The sequence below is a fragment of the Quercus lobata genome, chromosome 3, assembly GCF_001633185.2.
Source record: "Quercus lobata isolate SW786 chromosome 3, ValleyOak3.0 Primary Assembly, whole genome shotgun sequence".
NCBI classification, from domain to species: Eukaryota; Viridiplantae; Streptophyta; class Magnoliopsida; order Fagales; family Fagaceae; genus Quercus; species Quercus lobata.
In genome coordinates, this window is record NC_044906.1 from 64,023,980 (window position 1) to 64,044,531 (window position 20,552).

General features: G+C 33.7%; 2 protein-coding genes across 3 annotated transcripts; one reads left to right on the top strand and one right to left on the bottom strand.

The window, feature by feature from the left end:
- The first annotated feature begins 2,418 nt into the window (after positions 1-2,418).
- Positions 2,419-3,848, top strand: LOC115982008 (zinc-finger homeodomain protein 11-like). Its single transcript, XM_031104478.1, has one exon. It carries the CDS (start codon positions 2,754-2,756, stop codon positions 3,618-3,620), a length of 867 nt encoding a protein of 288 aa, XP_030960338.1. The 5' UTR covers positions 2,419-2,753; the 3' UTR covers positions 3,621-3,848.
- Positions 3,849-8,859: 5,011 nt separating this feature from the next.
- Positions 8,860-19,354, bottom strand: LOC115982815 (TATA box-binding protein-associated factor RNA polymerase I subunit B-like). 2 transcript variants are annotated; one of them, XM_031105534.1, is made up of 6 exons: positions 18,482-19,354; positions 15,451-16,287; positions 15,162-15,295; positions 12,672-13,796; positions 12,483-12,567; positions 8,860-9,315 (listed from the first exon to the last, which is right to left on the bottom strand). In XM_031105534.1, exons 1-4 carry the CDS (start codon positions 19,101-19,103, stop codon positions 13,191-13,193), a joined length of 2,199 nt encoding a protein of 732 aa, XP_030961394.1. In that variant the 5' UTR covers positions 19,104-19,354; the 3' UTR covers positions 8,860-9,315; positions 12,483-12,567; positions 12,672-13,190. The 2 variants fall into 2 exon arrangements, with proteins under 2 accessions (XP_030961394.1, XP_030961395.1); XM_031105535.1 differs by lacking the exon at positions 12,483-12,567.
- Between the last annotated feature and the right edge of the window lie 1,198 nt (positions 19,355-20,552).

Consider the following 20,552-nt stretch of genomic DNA (forward strand, 5'->3'; position numbering starts at 1 on the left):
TGTTAAAAGTTTACCCTTAAACCGGTTTTGGAAGAAGATTATTAATAGATAAAATTATTCCCATGTATTTTTTTTTGTTGTTGGTACATAACTATTTAATGAGTCAATGAATAATAATATATTTATGGGTCAGCTAAAGGTCTAGGTCTAAAGCCCCCCGCCACAAAAGGCCCTCACATTTATTATAAAAAGGACCCTAGCTCCCACGGTAAAAATAAAAATAAAAAATAAAAAAAAAGCCCAAATTTTATGATGATAATGTTTTTACTTAAAAAAAAAATGTTCTACACCAATTTTCCCTTATTTAACATGTCTTTTAAAACATTAGATTAATAGAAACTTGATCTAATTGAAACCATAAACTGTTTAGAAGTTGTTGTAAATGTGTGAAATTATCAATGATCATGATTAATTTCCTCTAACAAATTAAGATTTTAATTTTTGTAAACCGATATCATACTTGGTAAATTTTCAATATTAGCCACCTAATCTCTCAAATGGCCACATACCAAAACAATATTTGTCTCTCTCTTAACACCAAAATCAAAATTAAAAATTAAATTACAACTTTACTTAATCATGCATTGTTTCATATCCAAGATAAAATAAACCTTATTTAAAAAATAAATAAATTTTAATTTCTTTTTGTTAAATTTTATGCTAAACTATGATTGTTGATTCTCTATATGAAATTAATCTTGATTTTCTTAGTATTAAATATATTTATTTAATTGGTATTTAAAAATATAAGGTACCACTTAAAATTTTTTTGCCATAGACCTCAAATGATATTGAATTGATCTTGTACATGTGAATAATATTATGAATCAACACGTAATGGGTTGGAAGAAATTTTTTCAAACTGATTCAAAGGAAAACTTTTTTCTATTTCAATTGTCTCAAAAATAAAATAGAGTGTTTTTTTTTTTAATAGCAAAAATTGGTTATATAGGAGTTGCTCTTTCTTCATAGAAATTCAATCATGAGGCCAAAAAAATTTCAGAAAATTGTAATCAGGTTGAAGTACACACCAATGAAATGTCCATTTTATGTATGTTTGAAGTCCATTCAATTCTATAGTTTTAAGAGAACTTAAATATAAAAAAATTAAACAAAATGAGAAAAAGTTTCGTTAAACAAGCCTTATAAGTCAAGCATCACTCTGTCCTAAAGCAAAACTTGTTTAATTATGAAGTCACAAAATGTATTGATTTTAAAGCTTGTGAATTTTTTTACATTAAAAAAATAAAAATAAAATGTAAAATGTAACATTGTGATAGATGTTTATAAATGGGATAACTGCATTATATTAGAGCTATGTTTTTAACACATGTAAGCGTGAAGAAATGATAAGTAAAAAGTGGGCACAAATCAACATACTTTACTTCTTATTAGAGCTACCCCTTTATCAACATTTTCAATTTTGTTTTTAATGGTGACATGCAATCTTTACCTTTATTATTATTATGGTAATTTTTCTTGTTAAAAAGCGTTCTTTACTTTTTAAGCACCATGCTAATTAAGCTTTTGCAAGTTCAAGTTAACTTGAAGTTAGGTTTCAATTTTCCATCATCATCTAATCTTATACTTGGCTTATAAAATTAGGCTTTGTGATTAAAGGTTCTTCTCCCACTCCTAATATGTGTCACAATCTGAAATCACTTAAAATTTGGAACATAACATGTTTTAGTTGAATTCAAAGCAGCCCATAAAAGAAGGGTATTATTTAAAACGATAATTGAAATAAACTGTTGAGTTTTTCATAAAAATGGCCAAGCCAAATTTGGTAGGTTGTCAAAAACTAAATCATGAATTTGGCAATTTAGGCAAAGCTGATCAATTCCAAGCCAAAAACAGATAACCTTTAAAAGTTTTGAAATAGTTTGAAGATGTGGATGGTACAATGATAAGGGCAAAACATGAGCAAAGATGGTGGAGAGGATTTTAGGTAAAGTGGACAAACCATGTTAGATGTAACACATTATAGTGGGAAAATCATACACTGAAGAAAAGAAAAAAAATGCAGAGCATGCAGTCTATGGCTGGTGCTGAAATGTACTTTTTGTACAATTCATATACGCTACCGGGCATGAGCCACGTTTCAGCCTAGGACTGATTTACAAATAAAGTGATTTGATTTCAAGGAATATATTCCTAGTCAAAAATAATTGAGACAAAAATCACAAAACAAATATTAGATGGGCTTGTATTCATGTTATATGTATTAGTGTTATACAAAACCTGTTTTTGGAGTCATTATAGTATAGTGCTTGAATATTGGTCATTTCGAGCAACAATATGCTACAAACACAGTAAAATTTTCAATTTACTGAGATGGTAGATTCTTATTGATACAAGTATGTATTAACTAGTATAATATATTGCTTGAATATTTATGAAAGTATTGTAAAATTAGTCTTGTCTTATATTGTATTTGTATTTAGCCTTTGGGGCAGTTCATATATTCACAGTTGTATCCAGAGCCCCATATTCTCACAGGACCTTGACATTTGTCCTCTCATTTCTCATTACAATAAACCATCATCAATTCCATTATATTGTACTACCATGCACCATCATCACCATCATATATCTTAAACCCTTTTAACTTCTTGTTTTTCATTTTTTTCCCCATTCACATTCAGACACACACACACCTATTCTTGATTCTCCAAGCCCTCTCACTCACCTTAACAAAACCCTAACCCCCCAAAGTTCCAACCTTTAACCCTGACCATCATCATCACCAAGCCATGGACTTTAACCCCACCACCCCCACCACAACCCCAACGCCAGATACAGATGCTGAAACCCCACCACAAACCCAGCCTTTCAAGTCCTTATCTTTCACCAATGGCTCACTCAAACGCCACCACCCTCTTCCACTCCCACCACAACCAAAACCACAGCAAGAACCACCCATGTTAGTGTCCTACAAAGAATGCCTTAAAAACCATGCTGCAACAATGGGTGGTCTTGCTCTTGATGGTTGTGGTGAGTTCTTACCTTTACCCAATGCCACTCCTTCTGACCCAACTTCACTAAAATGTGCTGCTTGTGGTTGCCACCGCAACTTTCACCGCCGTGACACTGACAGTGTCCCTAAAGTTCTCAACTTTCATCATCAACTCAAGCTTTCCTCTCCAAGCTCAAGCCCAAGCACAAGTACAAGCCCAGTAAGGTCACCACCACCAGTCTCACACTTACCACCATCACAATACTACTACTCATCGCCCTCATCCTTACCACAAATGTTGCTATCTCTAAGTACTGCAGCTGAGCCCTCCTCAGAGAACCCACTTGGGAAAAAGAGATTCAGGACCAAGTTTACACAGGACCAGAAGGAGAAGATGTTTGCGTTTTCTGAGAAATTGGGTTGGACAATGCAAAAGTGCAATGACGGTTTGGTGGAGGAGTTTTGCAATGAGGTTGGGATTGATAGGAAGGTCCTCAGGGTTTGGATGCACAACAACAAGAGCACTTTGAGGAAAAAAGAGATGGGTTTGCTTGGTCATAATAGCACTGTCAGTGATGGTACTGCTACTTTTTGCTGCAAGAAAGAGATTGATTACAGTGCTAATCTTCATGTTTCTGCTAATGGGTCTGCTCCTTCTTCTTGATTTGATGAGAGAAAAACTGAAAAAAGTTTGTAACTTTTTAATTTTTTTTTGGCTTTTTTTTCTGATTAGTAGTACTGATTACTCACTGTTGATGTTGGAGAAGATGAACAAGAGAGAGAGAGAGTAGGTAACAATTAAAAGGACTAATTTTTCTTAGTATGATTAATTGGTCAGTTAATGGAGGTTTAATTAGTTTCTATGAATGGCTAGACTGAGTATTGGTTTCATTTTTCATGACATCTTTGTTTGTTTACTTTCTTGTATGGTTTTTGTCTCCTTTTGTTCAATTTGATCCTGATAATGGGCACCATGATATGGTTTTGGATTTATATTGATGATTTGCCTTAATATTATCCAATAGGTCCAGTCCCATACTTATTTGTCCAAAATTGGATCTTATCAATTTTTGGATGCAATTTGTAATGATTTGTCATCTGCAACCCTGTCTTTTATTCATTTATAGGGCATTCCTACTTTTGCAGAAACGTGCACCCTTGTCTTGTTGAGAGGGATAATTGCACTAATGGGGTTTGGTGCACCTTGACAGCAGACCCAAACCCCTAATCTTGTCCTCATTGTTTTCTTCTGCATAGTATTTTTTTTTTTTTTTTTTTATGGGAGTTTTCTGCATAATTTTAATGGTTGAGTAATAGTATAATTTATATAGGCACTCATTATTTCTTTGGCAATTGGCTACTTGGCAAGCTATCACCCTCAGATTCTTTATTTATTTTTAATAAAATTATGTCTTAAATTATAAAACTCAACAGTTTGTGGAACCAATCAACCAATTAAATCATAATACATAAAAATAACCATATTAATTTATGATATTTGTAAAAGTAGCAAATCAAAATTTGAGATTTAAAAATAACAAATTAAATCTTAGTCCATTAAATCATGATATTATAGTAAATTAAACCTTAGTGCATTAAATCATGAGGTTTTTAAAATAACAAATTAAACTTTAGTCCTTTTAAATGGAAGGATACTGTGTTTAAGGACATTTAATTCGCTATTTTTCAAATTGTTAAGGTTTAATTAGTTTCGAAAAAACTATAATGTTTAAATCTAAAATCACACATGGGTTAGGTTTTAACAATTCCAAATGATAATGTTTTAAAATAAAAAATCTTCTCCAAGCCTGCAGTAGTGGAGGGGTCGTTTAATTTAATCTTTCAATTGATTCAATTATTATGATAAAGAAAGAAAATATAAAAATAATAATAATAATAATTTTGAGAGATAACTATTTTGTATGTTATCTTTAGTTTAATCAATCTGAGCTTTCAAGGCAAGATGGGTTTGTTTGCTTAATTAATGAAAGTTGATAGAAAGAGACAAGTAGTACACTGAAGAACTGACACATTTCCTTATTTGGTTTGTTGATTAAAGCGGCAAGTTTTGTTCCTCTTTTGCTGCTAATCATGACTTTGATAGGATAAGCAGGAAAATTCAATAGTTTTTTTTTTTTTTTTTCCCTTCTGTTTTGGTTGAGTTTTTTGATTTGATAATTCAATTCAATTAATATCTGCAACACCGCCTCTGAGTACTAATCCCTTAATTGCATACCACGTGTACCTACTTTTTAATATTTTCCTGCTCTACCTCTTAATTTGTGGCAGTTCTTTGGAAGCTTGTGGACCAAACATATAATCATATTTTTATGACTTTGTCTTTGTTTGTGTGAACTTGTCCCAATCCAGGCATATAATACCCTGTAAGAAAATTCTATTACCATGACTTACTTTCACAAATTCTTTGTTTGTGCCGTGAGAGAGAGTGAGTGGAAGAGAAAAAATAATCAATTTATATATAAGTGATAAACAACTGCTTACCATTTATCACAAATTAAAACTATAATAAAAAATTGTGCAGTAATTTCAATTTGAGGTACTAGAAGCACTTTTCTCCTTCCCCATACTTTTGAGTCAAGTATGTCCACATTGAACATGGCATACAACAAAAAGGGATTTTAGTTTTTTTATTTTTACTTCTTTGTAGGAGTCCATATCTGATGAATTATTGATGCTTTTGTAGGTGTCGTCTAATTACTTAACGTATTATGTATTCAATATGCGTCTTCCCTTTCGTATCCTCTTTGCTTTATAGAATTCTGATTTTGGATCAATTGTGAAGATCAAGGAATTTAGTTCTATTTGAAGGGGCTTTCTTGGATTTAGGAAGATCCTTGCAGCTAATTAAAAGAAGATTCCAAGAGTATTGGGAAGTCAAACCGGTTGTTTCCCCAAAGGATAGCAACTTGGTTTAATCCAGAGTAAGGGGTCATTAAGATTAATTGTGAAGCCATAGTTGGCTATGATATATCGTATATTGTTATTGTTGCTAGAAATTGGAGAGAGGCATTGGTTTTTACTCTTTCAAAATGAGTAAAATCAATATCCCTGTCCAAGCTGAAGCAATCAACTAGGCAACTCAAAAATTAGTTTCACACAATATTGGTTAAGCTATTGTTGAAAGTGATGCAAAAATTTGTATAGATGCTATTAATAGACTATCCATAGCATCTCTATGGAGGATTTAGGTTATAAGTTTAAACACTACCAAGTTGGTAGCTCTTTGTCAGTCTATTCAGTTCAAATGAGCTACTAGAGAGGAAAATCAAACTGTTCATATTTTAGCTTTATGGTCTCTTAAAAATAATTACTTAGGTTATTTTGTTTTTGGCTCGACCCCTACAAATTTTTTTTTTTGTGATGTATTAGCTCTTGAGCAAGCTAAGATAGATTATGGTTTCTAGTTTGTAGTTTCTATTCCATTATTAATTTGTAGTTTTTGTTCCTTTTTTAATGAAATTTGTTGATTATCAAAAAAAAAAATATATATATTATTATTATGAGTATCATAGTTGTGTGAAACTATATATTATGAGTGATGATGACCATATAAGATGTATGAGATACCTTCATTGATTTATGTTTGACTATCTTTCACCTAGATTTGTGGTTTATCAATGTAATACTTTACGCCTAGTTAATTTTCTGCTTTTCAATGCTTTCCAATGTAGGTATGAACAGTTTTTGAGTCAAACATAGTTCGTTCTAGCTTTGTCATATATTTTCCTAGTTTGTGTGGAAAAAAAAAGGCATAAACGTTAGCTATTTTCAGTGCATTACATTCACCTTTTGTTTGGACGAGGAAATTTGTTAAATACAGTAAATTTACAAATGAGAGATTTACATCCCCATCTTTGAAAATGTCATCATTTATAAATTTCTTATCTGGTTGTAATATTTGTAGAAATTCATAATTATGGGATTGTAAATTTTGAAACTGAGACATGATTAGAATTTGTAAAGTCCTTCACTATACAATATGTTGGTTGAATCCAACACAAGTATGTTTTATGGTTTAAAAACTTATTAGAATATTCCCGTAACAGTGCATTTTTTTTTCCAATTTTCATTAATATAAGTTCACTTTATGGAAGTTTTATTTTGCATAAGGTTGGAGAAAAATATATTATATAAAATGCAACAATAAAAAGAAAAAACCAAACATAAATAAAGGACAAAGACAACAAAATTATTCCAATGACATTATTTCTTGATAATAGTAACCGCATGTCCTTAAGAAAGGTTTAAAAACACTTGGTATATAAAAAATAATATTGACAAAAATTAAATTAAAAAAAAAAACACTAAAACTAAAACTAAAATGAGTTTTTATTTTTATTTTTTATTTTTTTTTAATTTTAAAAAAGCAATATCAAAATAAACTTATTCTATCTCCCTTCTTAAATAAAAATCAATACCATGTTTTTCTTCCTCTCACTCGGGACTTTCTTTAACATGAGAAATTGTTTTTCATTTTCTATAAATTAAGCACAAGCTTTAAGTTATTCATCTTTGCTAAGATCTAGTATCGCAAGTACCTCATCCTATAACTCTTCTACATCCAACTTTTATGTACTAGCACGAATGAATTCCTCAAATTATGAAGCCATTTTAGCCACAGAAGTAGCAAGAACATCATTACCATTCTTTTCTTTATAGAAGCAATAATAAGAAAAGTTGATACTTGAACTCTTTTCTTTTGAATATTATCCTTGTTTAGTGAAAGATAATCATCGATCACTTTAATTCTTTTGGATCCTAAGCTCCTTTTTCATGTAAAAATGTTATGTCCATAATATTTTTAGTTTTTACAATAAATTCTAAGTGACAGGTTGTTATTGACTGTTACACGTGAGCATAAAATGAATTTCAATTGTTGATTCAAATTAGAACTAATAACAACTTACCACTTATAATTTGTTGTGAAAATGTCATGGGTGTAGCATTTTCTCCTATTCAAATTAACAACATTGGTTTCATCAAGAAGAGTAATGATATCAATGTATCATTAGCTTCTACATCAGTTTCAACACCCTCTCACTAGTTACCCTACCCAATTTGCAATTACTTTCCACCGAAATTTTATAACTTTTTGAACATGAAATCGAAGGACAATATTATAACGTGAAAAGAAAAACTATATTAATTATGTTCATATAAATAGTAACTATCAAGAATTAAATTATTACTAAACACTATAACTTAATACATTCCTGCCAAACATTATTTTCTACTGTAATCATCTTCTTTGTTGCATCCCAATAATTGAATCCACTTTTGATGAAGTATATCACTGACAATTCAATAGTATTTTCCAGATCTTATAAGTCAAATAAATTTTGACATTAACAACACTGATATCAATGTGAAACTGTGAAGATAATTTAGATGATGCATTATAGTATGCAATCATCTTCCATCCCCCATTGGCTTTATAGCCTAAGTTGTGCTCAATTCTAAGAATATAAGCTAACTTACGTTCCAAGTCCAAAGTCCAATAGTAGAAAACTAACAGAGTCAACTTCTGGCCTAGACAATTGCTTCTTTGAACAAGGTTTTCATGCCAAATCTATTGATTGTTGTTTCGGTCTTTTGTGTAATGCAACAACAACAAAAGGCTCTCAAGTAGCTTATAGCATAAAACCAAAACATGACTTTTTACAGAAAATATAGCAACAGCCAACAAGGTAGAGCATAAAAGATTTGCTAGATTGGGTTGTGTCATAGAATCTATTTATAACACAAACCAAAATATAAATCTTTTGGTTCTTGAAGTGCTTAGAAATTTTAAATTTAATCAAAAGACAATAAATTTAGTATTAACAAAAAAAATTCATAAAATGACATTTTTCAAAGAGACATCACAAGCCAACATGAACATATTTCAAATATATACTTGTGTTTTAAAAAGCATTAGATCATAATGTTAAGTAGTTATAGTGTCCAAAAAGAATTCAAAAAGTTCAACCTAATAGTAGGCTTATAGCCTATTAACAATTGGCATAACTTTTAATATTCTTGATCCTTTGATCCTATATGTATTAAGCATAATGACATGAATACCTGTGAATTCAAAACAAAAATCAAGATTTGAACTCAATCCACTCACTTCAAAGGCATCTTCTATCTAGCATTATAGGAATCAAACCCATACTATCCCTTTTGTAACCATCATGGTCTCCCACTTGCAAGGGGTGGCACCAGCTCACCAAATGTGTCCCATCGGTGCTACAGGCCATCAACATAGGAGAGGTCACCAAGAAGCAGATGAACATCATAGTTGCACTGGTCATTGTGGTCTAGTGTCAATTTGGTACCGGCAATTTGAAACAAATCCCCTGCACATAAAAAGTAACTGGAAATTAAGATGAGGCTCTTGAGCTGGAACTTAGGACCTGTCCTCTACATTGTGGCCAAAAGGCACTTCCCATCATACCTTGTGTATATACTGAAATCTAACAACAATGACAAGCTAATCTCATATTGCATGACAATGAACCCCACATTAACTTCACATGCATTTTCGAGGGGAAAAAAAAAGATTTTGGAAACTACAACAATTTACAATCTCTTTTTGGAATACAAAATATTATACTCTCTGTTTTTTCTTTGTTTAACAGCCCTTCGTCAACACAATATTACATACATCGGTTATATTGTAAATAAACAAATGGCTAGGGGGAAAAACGGTTAGATGAAAATTAAAATAGATTTTTTTCTCAATTGGAGAAAAAAAGTGATACTTAGTATTATTAGAATTAAGTCCCAGGCCTTATGCTTATGTCATGTCAATTGCGAAATATCACGTTTGTTGTAACACTTCCGAATCATTGTCTCTGTTTTGGCTACTGAGTTTTTTTTTTTAAATCCCAGAAAGTAGAATAGAAAATTTTAACGATAGAAAAATTATAGAATATGGATACAAATACACTACAAGACCTATAGCAAGCTTCTCATATTTTTAGTCAAGGAGAAGACTTAAGATCAACCCATGTCACTCAGATGTAATTGTCTCCACTCAAAGAGACGGGCACCTACAACAGCCATTTACATAGATAAGTAATTCAAACTAAATGTGAACCAAAACTAAACCTCAATAGCTCTAATAATTTTGAGCTACAAAAGAGAGAATATAATAAAAACCAAATGTTCCAACACCCAACTTTCCAAGTGAAAACTTGCAAAAAAATATTCATGTAAAAGGAATTAGCAAAAAACCATTTGTGAATGCAGAAGGTAATTACATCAAATCAAAATACATTCATAACGTGACAGTAATCACTTAACCATGTTCATGATAACCAATAAATATTATTAGTCCAATTCACAAGACTACCATACACACTTGTTGAAATGAATTCTGCTCAGGTATAGCAATCAAAAGCGATCCTCCCATGATATATAACCTACAATCATTAAATTCTACGATACAATCTCTCTTTCAGGCATTTCATTCAACAGTTTGGTACCTTAGGCATAAAGGGTTATATAATTTAAACATATTACAAAACATGGAGATATTGATGAGCTTAAAATTCATAGTGCCATAAGTTGGTTGTACCAATATGTGACTCGCATCATACAAAACATCCTGTCCCTTACTACTTAAAAAACAACTTATGACTCACCAACCTCATAAACCCAATTTAATTAGATCATTAATTACATCAATAACAATCTAAAGTACAACGAAAGAAAAGCAAAGTCAATAAAATTAAAATTAAATGAAACACAAGGTACATATCTTGATTATAATCCACGAACAAGATTATTACTTGGCAAAAAAATCAGACATTCAAACAGAAAACTACAAATACCACATTTGACCAAACTTTCTCACAGAAAAAAGGTTCCATTTATAAAACAAAACCTTAAACTTACCGAACTGGAAAACCAATGAATGCAGGAAACATCAGATGAATCACATGCATAGAGCAAAAAGCTATGTTGTTGTATGATGAAACTACTTTATACATGGAACCTCACCAAGGCAAGGCCCTTTGGACCCACCCCTAGGGAGTGAACCACAGAAATATCATTTGATATATTAATTCCATTATGTAGTATATGGACATATACTGCATATCTTCATGTCTCATAAATTTGAACAATGACCCTATGACATGTAAAATTTATATTCAAATTTAAACTATGACCATCAACAATGAAATAATTTTGATGAGGGTTGGTGGAAATTTTCTATTTGAAGAAAAATTTGACTCGTTGGAAACAAATCATTATCTAACTCCCCTGAACCTTGCGAATTTGAAGCCAATGTAAGTTGGCTAATACCATTCAAGTACAAAAATTCCTTACAATACATATTTTAAGAGATAACTAAACCTTTTTCCAACTAAAACTTATACAACGCACCCAAACTTCACAGGGACTATACGCTGAATAGTTTGTAAGCAAAAATTATCAATTAGTCACTCTCTCACCGACTCCCCTGCTCTCTCTCTCTCTCTCTCTCTCTCTCTCTCACACACACACACACACTGATCCTCTCTCTCTGCCTCAGTGCCTCTCTCTATCTGAACACCTCACCAAATCTGTACTGTCCCTTTCTCTCTTTCCTGAGTTATCCCCACTGCCACACGCAACTCTCTCTCTCAGCAACTTCTTGATCAGTTCGGAGAAGAGACGATTTCTCTCCCCAAAATGGGGAGCTTTGTGAGTCTTCTCTTCTCACTAACAGTGAGTTGTGAGTCGTATTTTTCTCACTAAATTGTGTCTATCAAACGGAGCATATTGACTCACCAAAATCCCAATACAACAAAAAACACTATTCACACGTCTTTCACTCTTTTTAACATAGGTAAATATATAATGGATAGAGTGTGGCAAAAACTCTCCTTTTCTGTATATAGTAAGATTTATCCAGCTTTACATCAAGAATTATACTCTAACAGACAAGCATTTGGTAGAATGCTTGGGGGCAGTTAGGTACCTAACATTTAACAGTAAAACTAACAGAGCCTTAAAAGGGAGAAACAACTTTTCATTGGAAGCTAATGAAGAGAACTTCCCCAAAATTCAGGAAAGACTTGCCCTTGATTTTCTAGCTTCAAACCAAGAATGGGGAGGGGGAAAGAACTACAGAACTGAATATAGAGAAACACATCCAAGATCATTAGCAAAGAAACACAATCTTGATAATTAGCAGTAAGGAGGATTTTGATTTATGGATTTGACAGAAAACATGATAGAAATAGCAATTTCACAAACCAATCAAAACCCGCCCCTGGCTTGAGGCCAGCTTAGGACAAGAAGGCCATATTAGCAATTTCACAAACATCATACAGACCATAGTGGGAGACATTAAACCCATACAACATCTCCTTTGGCAAATATGCAGGACAACAATCGATACTTGTGATTAATAATAAAAAATGTGCACATAAAAACCAATAGAATCCATTTAAGAATATGACATCTGCCTCAATAAATAGCCAATCAAGCTTCTTGGGTATAGAAAAAGATGGGTATTCTTCAGAATTTATACCATAAGAGAAGCCTTTGAATGAAATAAATCTCCCCAGACAAGAATCGGCTCTACATGTTAATCAATTGACCGTGCTGCTGGTTTGCTGGGTGGGGATGGGAAAGATTAAAATGAAGAGAATGCCATATGGAAACATAGAAACTAAAAAAGAAAAAAAAAAAAAAATGAGAGTGGTGAGAGATATCTTACCTTGAATCTGAAGAAAAAAGGGGAACGAAGATGAAGGAGACAGAGACTGAATAGTGAAGGAGGTCTTTGCAAAACTATTTAACTGGGTCTTGAATTCATGAGCACATTTGGTGATTTGAGAATCCCGCGTTGCCTTCAATTTCAGAATTTCTTCTTTTTACACATAATTTGGAGCTGTAATTTTGGCCTCCCCAATTTTGGCATGAAATTTCAAATTTCTTAAAATATCTATCCAAATGAAGGAGTTGATAAATGCCATTCTTAAATTCTGGCTTCTCCCCAAATTCAAGCTCTACCCTACCCAAACAGACGGTGAGATTAATTGTATAGGGATTTGGCTGAGCCAATTTTTTTAGAAAGAAAAAAAATTAGACTAATCATGCGGTAAATCCTGATTAGTCTGTTAAGGATATGTAGGCAACCCCAAAATTTTGAGACGGGCTTGATTGTAGTTGTAAAAAGAATTAGAAAAAGAGGCATATAAATGAGATATTAAAGCTTATGATAGAAAATGAACTTTTATATATTTAAGTTTGAAAGCCCTATGGAATCATCATCAGCATGCTCTGGTGCTATATCACTACAAAACTGACAAGAAACATTAGGTGGTGTTAAATGCAAGCAGTGGTCAATTCTGTTTTCCAACCAAGCTAGTCTCTTTTCAAGACTCAATACCCCAGTATGCATAATCCGAATGTCAAGTTGTGCAACCCTAGCACAAGCACGAAGCAGTATGTAATAATCAGCATGGGCAGCATAAGTGTAAGCTCCTTCATCCTTCTTCCTCACATAGTGAAGGTAATCAAGTCTTTTGATCTTGACCCTTGGTGGAATGTAATAGAACCTATTCTCCTCCATGTCCAATTTCAAATGTCTGATGGCTTCACTTTGCAGAGTCTCAGCTGAAGCTTGGTCATTGGATTCAGAGTTTTTATCACCACCCAAGCCTGGCTGTGACTCATCTGCGTGAGAAGTTCCATCATCAGAGGATGGGCCACTAACACACCCTTCATCTCTGGTCCTCTTATTATCTAAGGAAATATGGCTAGCCAATCCTTCATCCCTCAATCTCTTCTGGTTAAAAGCACGATGTCCCCCTTCAAAATCCTCTGACGGCTCAGAATCCTGAAATCAATGAAATAGTTTTATAAAAAAAAAATAACAGTAAATGGTGCTATTTCCTAGCTCAAACTATTATATATGCCATTCCTACCCAAAATCCAGAAATTCAACTCTACATAATATGCATAAAATGAACCACTAGACTGATGGCCCTCAATTAAACTTTAATGTGAAATGTGATAAATCTTGCCTTCTCAAGCTTTTGAAGTGATAAGAAGTACAAATGCAGAACTATGTTCAACAAGGATCAGATTAGACATCTATCCCATTATGCAGGGCCTATTGAATGTAGACAAACAAACATCAGTGGAGCTCTTACTATATCATCTCCAGACCTCATGTAAGGATAACATGAAGGGACTAAGAGTTCAGAAACAACTATATGAGGCAGCTATCACAAGTTCACTGAACCATAAAGATATACATCATTGCTCAGTGGTATCCACAACTGAGAGAAACAACCACAATTATATGCACAAAATAACCTCTTTTTTTGCAACCTTCAAATAACAAAAGAGAGATACATGTAAAATATTCCGTTCCAAGTATAGGATACATGGCTGTCCTTTATACAGGACAAGCGGAAGAGAACACAAATAATGTAACTCCCCAATACATCTTCATGAGAGGCCCAAAGTACACAACCATAAAGGCTTTTAAGACAATATTATTCTTTTTCCAGCTGTGACTCACAGAACTCTATATAATGAGCTAAAACGAGAGAGGTTTCCATATAGGCTGGAAATTTTACCAGTCATGTGTGTATCTCCATCACTCAATTGAACTGAAACATATGAAGTTTCAAACAAGGAGTAGGGGGTTGTGTATAATAGTGGAAGTTAGAACGATAAATGATCAATGGCAAAAAGCAGAATTCAATTCATCCACATATGAAGCAAAGCCCCTACTGTTCGAGTCTAAATTTAGAACCCTAAGAGTAGAATAGATGACTTTTATATGACTTTTGACAGGTGATTCTTGTTAGAATAATGATTAAATGACTTAAATTCACTCTTCCCAAACAGCTTAAGATTTTGGGACAAGTGGTAATTTATCAATTCTGTCCATACAATTTCCATATCTCTTCCTCAGTTTTTGAAGTCTTGAAACTTAATTCGAGGATATCAATTGTACTACTAAGAGTTATTACCTTGTAATTTGTTTTGTACTGCTGGATAACCAGTAAAAAGTATATAGTGAAGACTATTCACAATTCAACTTCCAAAGGACTATTAACTTAAATTGGCAAGTGTAAAGTACTATCCAGTTTCAGTTGATTGGAAGCCTAAAAGTAATTCCAAGATTTATGAATCACAAGCACACATTTGAGGGAGAAATAAATCATAGCTAAGTCAAGCTGTAAACTACCTTCTCATTCTGATAAAAATCCCAGAATTCTTCTATTAACTTCTCCTCATCATGATCCTCAAATGATGGTTCTAATCCAGCAAAGACCACATCCTTACAGTACTGGAGATATGTTGGTAAGTCTTTGGAATACTCTGCCAACAAAAGACTAAAGAGTTAATTTTTGTAATTGATTACCTTAAAGATAAGGAAAAGCTTTCAGAACACAGTATGATAATGATATGAGAAAACTACCATCAGAACCAATAAACAACATTGTTATCCATAATACTGGGAAAAAAAAAATTACCGTAGGTGTTAGCAATCTCTTTGTATCTTGCTTCAAGCTTGCGCAGAAGCTCTGCAGCATCTAACTTAGACTTCTGAACCTGTGATGAGTGTCTATAATAATTTGTCCCTAAATCATCCGCACCTTGGCAAGGAGAATCAGATGCCTCTCCAGCATCATCACCCATTTCGGAATCACACATTGGGTCTAATTGTCCAATATGGTTAGATGTAGAAGATGAATCACCATGACTAGACAAACTCTTTTCCCATACCCCAAAACCATGTATATTATATAGAATTCTTATCGCAACAATCAGTATTGACATTACACAAACACGAGTAGGAAGCCTTAACTCATTTGTTGATAACCATAAACCTGGAGGCATTGACCACTCAGATATGCGGCATGCATGAGGGAGAATCTTTTCTGCAGGAAGACATAACTTCTGCAGATAGCGGGAAGCTATTGCATAGAAGTTGACTGGAGGTAAATCCAAGCCTATGGACTGAGCAATTATTGCTGCCAGTGATTCCAACTTCTGGAATGGAAGAGCTTGAGACGGTCCGAACATAATTCTTGAACTTATAGGGCAGGCACTTGATGGACGTCCAATGCATTTTTCAATTTCAACAAATGCAGCAAAATATGGAACCTTCCCTTCGAGTGACCACTTCACCATGTCTGTTGGCAGGATTGCTTCCCTGGCAACATGACAAGCCAGAAATGAAACACCTAAAGAACAAGATAATGGGATCCTCTTCCTCAAGGATCTGTACCAAATCATTACTGCTCGCTGACCATACATATTATGAGGTTCTTCACGGTATTTTCGTCGCTTATGATCTTCCGGTTCATCTGAAATTAAGGAAGAAATATATTTACTTATCAAGAAAACATCCATATGAGAAGAACATCTACCTCATTACAAATCTTAGAAATAACCAACACTAAAATTTCCATGTAATACACACAACATAAAAAAAAGGCTAAATTACATATTACACCCTCTAACTTTTCCCACAATTGAATTCAGTTCTTAACTTCACTTTCATTCAATTCAATCCTCTAACTTTTAACTTTGTTCAATTCAGTCCTCCCATCCAATTCTGTTAGAATATTGCCGCTAAGTATCCCAAGATGAGACCCAAAAACAGCATCATTGTAGGGGTTACTAATGGCGCAATTCTAACAGAGATTAACAAGATGACTGAATTCAATAAAGTTGAAATTTAGAGGAATGAAATGAACAAAAGTGAAGTTATAGGACTGAATTGAATTTTAGGCAAAGTTAAAGGGTGCAATTTGTAATTTAGCCTAAAAAGAATGTTGGCAAAAAAATAAATAAAAGTGAGTCAAGCACTCGCATAAAATTATAAAGAATGAACTTACATAGAACATTGATCCAATTCATAATGCAACCAAGTCAAGAAACTAGGGTCACAGCCAAGCTTCAAAAGGACAGGAACACTAAAAAGTTATGGCACATTATATCATATATGATATATGGATACTAAAGTTCATAATATCCAACATATTTGGAGAGTCGATTCCCTCTTAATATCCATATCATGCCTGACTCAAACTAATATCACAATTTCACAAACAACATCATCAGACCATGACATTTAATTCAAATAATCACTTACAAACTACTTACACGACTATTTCCAATTAGGCCACATGATACTCTATTAAACCTCTGTTTCTTATCCTTTATATCCAACAATTAAGTTCTACCAGGATCCTAGCCATTCACTTTAAATCAAAGCTAGTCCAGTTCACAATAAATAATGAATTTTTTATAGCATACATGTTACCACCTCTCTCTATCAAAATGATAACTAAAACTGATTTTAAATGAAAACAACAACAATCAAGCCTTAATCCCAAATTTTTTGGGGTAGACTATAAGTCCTCAATAGATTAGTTCACCTGTTCACTCCGTTTCTATACCATCCTATCAAAACAATTACTGAAACTGATATTAAACGAGGTGGCACCAGATTCACCGTCTTACTCCATTTCCATATCATACTATGAAAACCATAACCTAAAATAAAACTGATTTCAAATGACATCACACCATATTCACCTATTTCACTCAATTTGTCTCCCATTCTATCAAAACCATAACAGAAACTTAAACTAATTTTAAATGACTTGACAGGTTACACCATATTCACCTATTTGCTCCATTTCAACACCATTTTATCGAAATACTAATAACTAAAACTGATATTAAATGGCATGGCAACATATTCACCCATTTGTTCCATTTCTATACCAGTCTATCAAAAAGATAACTGACAACTGAATTCTAAATAACATGGCACCACATCACCCGTTCCCTCAATTTCTATACCATTTTATCTAAACTATAGCTTAAACTGAAACTAATTTTAAATGGCATGACAGTCTGTTCACCTGTTTGCTCAGTTTCTATACCATTCTATTGAAACACTGACTGAAACTAAATCTAATTTTAAATAATGTGACACCATATTCACTCCATTTCTATACCATCCTATCAATAACTTAAACTAATGCTAATTTTGAACGACATGACACCATATTCAACTATTCCCTCCATCTCTATACTATGCTAACGAAACAATAACCGAAATTGAATTTAAATTATGTGACACCATACTTACTTACTTTATTTCTATAGCATTCCATCAAAAGCTTAACCAAGACTAATTTTAAATGACGTGACACCATATTCAATTATTCGCTCCATTTTCTATACCATGCTAACGAAACAATAACCAAATGAATTTAAATGATGTGACACCATATTCACCCACTTTTATTTCTACATCATTCCATCAAAAGCATAACCAAAACTAATTTTAAGTGAAGTGACACTGGATTCACCTACGTGACACCATATTCAATTATTCGCTCCATTTTCTATACCATGCTAACGAAACAATAACCAAATTTGAATTTAAATGATGTGACACCATATTCACCTACTTTTATTTCTATATCATTCCATCAAAAGCATAACCAAAACTAATTTTAAATGACGTGACACTGGATTCACCTGTTCGCTCCATTTCGGAGTTCTGAATGGTTTGATCAGCCCAGTCATCATCGAAAACCGCAGAGCAAGCCACAAACCTCATCCAAATGGTCCCAGCGAGCCCACAAATCAAAGGGCTCACCTTGAACTCTCTCACCAAAGCCTCACACTGAAACTGTATCATGTACTGCAAACCCAACACATACCGAATCCTAATCTCATTGTAATAGTCTTCAAAGGTAGGCTTCACCTTCACCGAACCCCCGAAATCCTCAGGACCCGTGGGCCCATCAACGTCGGCTTCGTAAAACTCTTCCTCTTTTTTGATGGGTGTGGCTTCGTTGTCAATGTTTTGGGTCAGAGAGTTCCAGAAGAGGTTGGAATTGGGGGTGGCAAATTCGGGTTGGGAAAGCGGCTCGGGTTTGATGTTGGCTTGGCTGCCGCCGACGCGGCGGCTCAAGCTGGCGACGTAGACGGCGCTGCCGCCGAAGCCTTTGTCGACGAAGTCTTCGTCTGCTACGCCGGTTTCGATGAAGTCTTCGGCTTGGGCGCCACAGCGATCGCAGTAGAAATAGCCGTCGGAATCGCTGGATAGGCCGACGAAGCCGCAGGTTTGGCAGGCCAAGTTCTTTGGGTCCGCCATTACCAAAAGCTTAAAGCAGTAACTAGGCGCTAATTTTTCAAAAAATTTGAAGAACCCAGAAAGATAAATTGCCCAAAAACGAAGCCAAGATTGGATTTTGATGAAAATTGAAAGAGACCCAGATGGTGAAAATCGATATTCTTGGGAAGCGTCATTGGTAGAGAGCGAGGTTTGATCGAATCCTCACATGGAATGAAGCGGCGGCCTCTTTAGAAAGACGATATAGAGAGAGAGAGAGAGAGAGAGAGAGAGAGGCTTGTGAGAACGTTTTGATTTTTGGCGGTGTGTTTTTTTTTTGGTAAAGGCTGGATTGTTTTTTACTTGGGCTGGGTCAATTTCTTATTACCCGTTTGGTTTGAGCTTTTTGGGCCAAAATTATGAGCGAAAACTTTTGTTTTAAAGAGAGTTTTAACCTATAAATTTGAAAACTTGACCATAAAGTTTGGTCAATTTTTTAAAGTCATGCTTGTAATTATTGACCTGACTCACTTGAACTCGTAATAATAATATCATGGGACACTCTTGGGTGCATTAAACCTATTAAGTCGTGGTATTGTATTTTTGTGAAACACACGACTTGAATCAGGTAACTCTTGAACATGCAGGTCTGATCTAGTTCGAGACTTCTACCAATACACCACGCCCCTAGGAGGCTTAAAATCATGCTTTTTGAGTCTTATAAACATGAAAAAGTGCATTTTTTTTTACTCGTTGTATTTCTTAAAAAGCAATTACAAATCGTCACTTTTTCAAAAGGGTAAAGCTTGGGTCCAGTGTCTAGTTACAACTGACACATCACAATGGTGACACATTTTATCATTTTAACAGGTTCAATGTATTAGATGTACTCAACCCAAACCAAATCCTTTTCAAAAATGAGAAAAGCAAAATGTTGAACCAAACTCACCATAATTATAATGAAGACCTAGGACTTTGACGAGCTTTGAGGACCATTATTGTGTGTTGTACTTTACCCCCCTTACTGGGCTTTTCCATAAGATGTTATTGGGCGTAGTTGTCTAAATGCCATGCAGTTTTGACCATTATTGCTATATTGGGCTTGGGTTGATTTAGACCCACACAAAATGAATCCTGAACAACCAGTCACCAATAATCAATGGAAACCATACGACTAGGTTTTCGTTTTTTTTTTTTTTCATAACTCCAATTTGGTATTCAAAGTTTCAAACTAGTAGTACACGGATCAATTAAGAAGTTATATATATAGAAGTTGAGCTTAGAAGTAACAACTGCGCCAAATGGCTACTCTCATTGATTAGTAAATTAATTATATATTTTTTTGTTAAGATATATTCAGGGCCGATCCAAGGCCTAGGCAATGGTCAAAGGCTTAAATATTTATAAAATTATATATATTTTTTAAAGGTTGCGCATTTTTTATTATTATATTAATGATGTTAAGGATGCTATAAATTTTATTATTGGTTT